The sequence below is a fragment of the Glycine soja genome, chromosome 4 (genome assembly GCF_004193775.1).
Source record: "Glycine soja cultivar W05 chromosome 4, ASM419377v2, whole genome shotgun sequence".
Lineage (NCBI taxonomy): Eukaryota > Viridiplantae > Streptophyta > Magnoliopsida > Fabales > Fabaceae > Glycine > Glycine soja.
The window spans coordinates 51,493,849-51,500,413 of record NC_041005.1 but is presented as its reverse complement, the minus strand read 5'-3'; the positions used below and the strand labels follow the sequence as shown (position 1 = coordinate 51,500,413).

General features: G+C 35.9%; 1 protein-coding gene across 1 annotated transcript; it reads left to right on the top strand.

The window, feature by feature from the left end:
- Positions 1 to 3,908: 3,908 nt before the first annotated feature.
- LOC114410446 (phosphatidylinositol 4-phosphate 5-kinase 4-like) lies at positions 3,909 to 6,154 on the top strand. The gene is made up of 3 exons (XM_028374390.1): positions 3,909 to 4,992; positions 5,436 to 5,664; positions 5,803 to 6,154. Exons 1-3 carry the CDS (start codon positions 4,082 to 4,084, stop codon positions 5,965 to 5,967), a joined length of 1,305 nt encoding a protein of 434 aa, XP_028230191.1. The 5' UTR covers positions 3,909 to 4,081; the 3' UTR covers positions 5,968 to 6,154.
- Positions 6,155 to 6,565: the final 411 nt, after the last annotated feature.

The window sequence follows — 6,565 nt, the reverse complement described above, 5'->3', positions numbered from 1 at the left end:
CTCTAAGATTTGGAATGTTACGAATCTTTAGGCGGGTAGACCTCTTATGCACCCCTTCCATACGATAGCAATTGATGTGCAACTTTTTGTTTTTATTTTCCTAATTCTCACTTTGATACTTATGAGTTTCTAAAGTTCAGACCAACCAATTTAACTTTGAATAGGACAAATAATCGAGTACGCCTAACAAAAATGTGAAAATCTGAGATTAGTCATGATAATGTTATGATGACAAGAAAAAAAATGTGGAAATAGAGGTGGTGAATATTTAGGCCAAAGAAAACAATGTTAAAAAAAAAAAAAGACAAAAAGTGGCCTAACAACAAATAAATCATACTATGGATGTTACCAAGTTAATAAAATGAGTTCTGTAGAGGGAAGAAAAACTATATCTTCTGAAGAACTATTGTCAGTTACTAGGAAGTGGAGAAATTGAGAAAACATAGACATAGTGATAAATCATTGTTAGGGAAAATGGTGTATACTAAGCAAAGGAGAGGGAATAAGAGTTTATTTACATCATTTTTTTCTTTTTTGAGGAAAACATCAATATTATTTGAGAAGGCTATATTATATAAACACGGTAGGCACAAGAATATCAATCAATCAGTAATCATAATCCATTAATCATACACGTTTTATAGCCTCCAACCAATGTATGTAGAGAGACAATGACAAGATCCTAATTCTATGGATTTGACTCATCAATCATCACTCATAAACACTTGGGCTCCATAAGTACAGGGCACCTCTTCATCCAAGCGTGGGTTGTCTTTGCAGGATGCTTGGTTCTATAATTCATGTTCTCCATTACACCTACTATTTTATATAAGTTTGAAAATTTATAATTTTAGCTGTAATGGTATGAAGCATATTTTGTAACTGTCCAAGACAGAAGGGGGTTCAAGTTAGAGATAATATCGTCCTAACATGCTAGGGAGAAGTAAAGGGAAGTATTAGAATATTACTAGAGTGAGCAAAGCAGTATGTAAACAAATTTGTCGTGCTCAATAGGGAAATAAATTCGTTAACATGTGATGTGATTTCATCTCTAGGCCTAGCTAGACTTCAGCAAGACAAGACAATACGTGACTAATATGAATCAAGTGTGAATTATTTGTACTTTGTAACCGAAGACAGGATAAATTGTTACAACTTACAAGCTTGTATCACGGTATTATTGCACCATTCTACAACCACAGATTTATTGTTTTCGTTTATCCTTTTTCTTCTGCCATTGAAGACATTAAAAAAATTGTATTGAATTTCCATTTTTTCCCCGTTTTAGTCATTGATAAAATAATGGAATTTTCATGTTATTTCACCAATACTTAGTTTTCTCACGAATGTGTTGCACCGGGTTATTTATTTCATATTTATTAATTTCACTAAAAAATTCTCAAAGAATTATTATTATATACTGTATCATCCCCCTCACCCACCCGGCCACCCCCCGATATTAAACTTCGATGTTGTCACTTTCAAAAATAATCTACTTTATATTATCAACTGTACATGATTTATGTTGCTATTTATCCCTTCCTACTTGGCATAAAAATAAAACATGACGTTGAATTCTCATGGTTTTATTTTTATATTTTTAGCTGATAAATTAATTGAATTCGAGTCTCATTATATCAACAAAAATATCCTTTACTAGTGTTTGTTTGGATAATAATAGGTTGAATTCCATTTAAATAAAGATTCAAATTTAAGTCTATATTTTTTAAAAATAAAACATTTATTCAACTTGAATTATCCAATATCTTGATAATAAAAATAGTAATACAATTCAAGTAAGACTAATTCTAACTCAAAAATTAATAGTTTAAGTTAAAATAATGTTGTGCCGATGTACATGTCTAGTAGTATTTGCATAAATTTATATTTTTTTTATTAAAACATTAATTTCTATTAAATAAAAACTAACAATAAAGACAAGTACTATAACTAATATTATAAAGAAACAACTATTCACTTCTTTTTTCTGATTAAAGGGATCTCTGATTTTTTTCCCCTTTTATATATGCACACACTTTATTTTGTTAATTTCTTTTCTGTGTGGAACTTTTATTCCAACTCAAACTCTTCATTGTCCCTCATTAACTAGAGTCCCATGCACACAAATATTGAGAGGAAGCTTTCCAATTATTGGACAGTATCAATAAGGGCTCAACACGCACACATACTTCATTAGCAAGGGACTTCCACATGGATTCATCATTTGCCTGTGTTTGTTCATCATTCGAACCATCATCCACTTGGATTGGATGCAACTTGTTATGATCATAGAATGAATTAATTACGCTAATGAATATGTTGACCGAAAATTTCAAGACATTTATAAGGCTTACTTTATTCACTCGTAATTGACTACACAAGAATTCTCAAGACTAACTTGGTCACTCACTGATGTGGAAGCCTTCAATGAACTTAATTATAATTATGTAGACAAGAGGGAGTAAAACAACTAGCCAACTATACGGATTACAAATAATTAGTCTGTTGATGCTCAACCACAACTTTCTACCTTACAGTAGAAAAGAGACATTTAGTTGTGACACAGTTCAAATTTCAAAATAGAGGATCTGATCAAAAGTAGAATTACATTATTACATGAATAAAATAATAAATTAATAAAGCGTCCATTTGCCTTGTACATACACGTGATATAACCTGGTATGCATTTTAGTTGGTATCTTCCTTATACATCTCTTTTGCTTTTAGATCTATTTACGTCTTTAGCATTTTAATATGCTCGGATACTTATTTTGTGTGCCAAGGTGTAATCATCATTTTGTACAGAAACAAAAAGCTTGATAATTAAAATCCAAAGAAGGGTAAACACCAAAAAACTAAAGCATAGGTATTTGCTCCTTCCATCCCTTGCTAGGAATAAGAAAATAAGAAACAACTAAATTAGCAACCCAACATTAAAAATTAAATACACTCGGTATACTGGGACGTATACTTCTACTTTCAAGAAGTTAACAAATATCTTAAAATATACATCACCTTTTAATCAATTAATCAAGAATTAAAGTATACATTGGCGCGTCGCCATGTACACTCATTTGTACAGTCAATTTAATTTTTGATTAAATCGTATGTTATAAGTAGCACTACGAATAGTTTAAATTACATTAAATGATATTTATATTTCTGTTTAAAATTCATTATGTCATGCATTTTTCAAACGCTAAAATTAAAATAGATAAACAGGTGAACCATGTCGATTTACATTCACTCTAACCCGTGCATTTACATGAAATTACTATTTCAAACTTCCCAAACAAGTCGCAGAAAAAAGGAAAACAGAACGTTGAATAAGAATACTTTACCTTTTAGCCTAAAACAGAATATTGAATTCTTTACATTTTTATATGCTATATATACATGGTAGCTATGGGTGTGTAAATGAACAAAATTATTCATGAACTATTCAGGTTTGATTTATTAATTACTCGTTTAAGTTAGTTTGTTTAATTAAAAAAAAACAAACTTAAGCTTAAAGTTATGTAGTTTAAAGTAATTATTAAATGCAATATTAATAAAATTAAAGAATGATTAAGTTATAAATGAGTGAAAAATGCAAACTCAAGTTTGATATTTTTTTTAACAAATCAATTCAAAATTTTAATTATATTGTTAAAATAAATGAATAAAAAATAAACAATTAATATTTTTCATAAAACAAGTTAAGCGTTAAGAAGAGTGAGAAGCAGGGGATATGAGGGAGTGGCTAAAATTAACCTGAAGCGAACGAGTCGTATGGGGGAAAAATAATATTAAAATAATGTGGCGGCACGTGCCGGCCTGGAACAGGCACGACGCCGAATCAATCCCGATCTGACGACCATATATACCCGTCAAGACCGGGATCCAACGGCCAGAATCGCAGCATCCAACGGCGAATGATGAATCTAAGTTCTTCCCATCTGAATGCCCCCATAAATACACCAAACCCAGCACCCACTCCACGCTCCCAACAACTCACTTCGTGCAATGTGGTGACAGTTGAATGGTTCCCGTAGATGTCGCCGGCGCTGACCGGAATACTTGATCTGATTCACTCTCTGAAATGGAGCATCAGAAGAGCGGGAGCAAGCTAACCAGAACCCACTCCTCCCTTCTCCGTTCCTCCGTTCACAGCCTCTCTTCCATCATCACCCAGCACGAACACGAACACGAACACGAACAACAACTCCTCCTCGATGTTGACGACCACGATGACAAGAATAAGAAGCCCAAGAAACCCCACGTTCAGGCCCAAGCCCAATCCCAGGCCCAGGCCCAGGCCCATAGGTCATCCGCATATTCCGCCATGGCGGTCTTCTTCCTCGGCGCCTGCTCGCTTTTGTTCTACTTCTTCTACCTGGAGGTGTCCTTCTCGGAGAATTTCCTACTGGCGCTGATTTTCGTGGCCGTGGCGCTCTACTTCGTCTCCAAAAACAAGGGCCTCATCCTCAGATCGTTCTCTCTGGCGAAGCTTTCGTGGGAGGAGAATGTGAAGCGGCTGGGGTTTTCCAAGGCGGCGGCGGCGGCGAGGCCGGTGCAGTGGTTCATAGGAGAGCCCGCCGCAACAACAACGAGGAAGAAGGCGGCGGCGGCGGCGAAGATAGTGAGGGAAGGTGTGGAGTTTTACAGCAATGGTGATTTCTACGAGGGGGAGTTTCACAAAGGAAGAAGCAACGGGAGTGGGGTCTACCATTACTTGGTGAATGGGAGGTACGAAGGGGATTGGGTTGATGGAAGGTACGATGGATACGGAATTGAGAGCTGGGCGAGAGGGAGTCGTTATAGGGGTCAGTATAGGCAAGGGTTGAGGCATGGTTATGGGGTTTATAGGTTCTACACTGGGGACTCTTATTCTGGAGAGTGGTGTAACGGTCAGAGCCATGGTGTGGGTCTTCAAACTTGCTCCGATGCTAGCTGTTATATTGGTCAGTTTAAGTATGGCGTCAAGCACGGTGTTGGCTGTTACCATTTTAGGTATCTTTCTTGTTTTTAATGCACTCGATTCTTGCGTCATTGTGTCATTCAATCTCTCTCTCTGCCCTGCTCAATGGCTTTCTTTATAGATCCCATTTTTTGTTTTTGCTTCTGTTTTGTGAAATTAGGGTCTCCGCAGTTAGGGCGGTTTTTCCAACAGTTGTGCCAAGTTGAAACTTGTTTTCTTTCTCTTCTGTATTCATTGACTTGTTTCAAATTTAGATGGCTTGGCTTGTCATATAAACGATTCACTGATCTTTCTAGTACTGATTTATGTCGCTTTTTCAAAGATATTACCTGATTTGGTCTACTAATGGTAGAATTGGCAAGTTTTAATTTTTTTTTCTTTTGAGTTAGCATTTATTATTTCAGTAGACAATAAATTGAGGTTTTGGATGTGGCTTTTCAAAAGTCTAATTTTTGAAGTAATTGTTGTGCTGCAGAAATGGGGATAGATATGCTGGAGAGTATTTTGGGGACAAGATACATGGATTTGGGGTCTACCACTTTGCCAACGGCCACTGTTATGAGGGAGCATGGCACGAGGGTAGTAGGCAAGGTATTGGCTCGTACACTTTTCGAAATGGTGACAGAAGAAGTGGTGGATGGGATGCTGGCAACCTCAAGCAATCTCTACCACCACTATCTGATGTTGTTCTTCGAGCAGTTCAGGTACTTGTTATTAGGGACATCTAATAAATTACTAGTATTAACTAACATGGTTGTCTTCTTGCTATAATCGCTTTAAATTTTGTCTGTTTTCTTTCTCATATGTGTTTGTTTTCATTTGATGGGTTACAAAAATTGCAGGCTGCTAGGAAAACAGCAGAGAATGCTATAAACCTTAAACGAGTGGATGACCAGGTTAACAAAGCAGTAATAGCTGCGAGCAAGGCTGCCACTGCTGCTAGAGTTGCTGCTGTGAAAGCTGTTCAGAACAGGATGGATGGAAAATTTTGCGACACTGATGTCTAAGAATTAGATGTTAGCTTTTGTTTGGAATTGTAATTGTAAATTTTTTTTTTACTAATATTGAGTCCTTGGAAGATGTCACCCCGGTGAGCAAAAGCTTATTGGAGGTTGAAAAGAGAGTTATGCTTGTTTCACCACGCTGTAATCTGTACATAAATCATGTATATCAATGAAAGATGAATTTGCTCAAGCTGTTTCTTCATGATCAGTTATTTTATTTTTCACTGTAAGAAGTGGTTGCATTGTGGCAAGTGAAGTTAAACTTCATTGGGATGCTTGATACTACCAGAAAAGGCTATTTATCCTATCTCTTCTTTTTGGTCATGCAGGAATAGTTGTATCGGCTGTGAGGGGTGACACTCTAAAATTGATTAACTCGAGGATTGGCTAATCTTTTTAGCAATTATACGGCGATCTCTAAAAGAGTTACTAGTACATTTAAGATCTGTGTTTAACGTTTTCAGTGTTTTAATCAAACATGAAATTAAGATTATGTGAAAAAGTAGATGCTGGTGTAAGATTGACCCTTGTGCACAGAGAATAATGGCTGTGCGCCCCATACCTGTATTGCAGCCAAGTTGTTGACACGAATAGACAAATA

Bases quoted from the DNA above. Each gene is read 5' to 3' on its own strand.
- LOC114410446 (XM_028374390.1), top strand. From the start codon at position 4,082: ATGGAGCATCAGAAGAGCGGGAGCAAGCTAACCAGAACCCACTCCTCC. The intron at 4,993-5,435 runs GTATCTTTCTTG...GTTGTGCTGCAG, and splicing joins GTTGGCTGTTACCATTTTAG to AAATGGGGATAGATATGCTG. The intron at 5,665-5,802 runs GTACTTGTTATT...CAAAAATTGCAG, and splicing joins TTGTTCTTCGAGCAGTTCAG to GCTGCTAGGAAAACAGCAGA.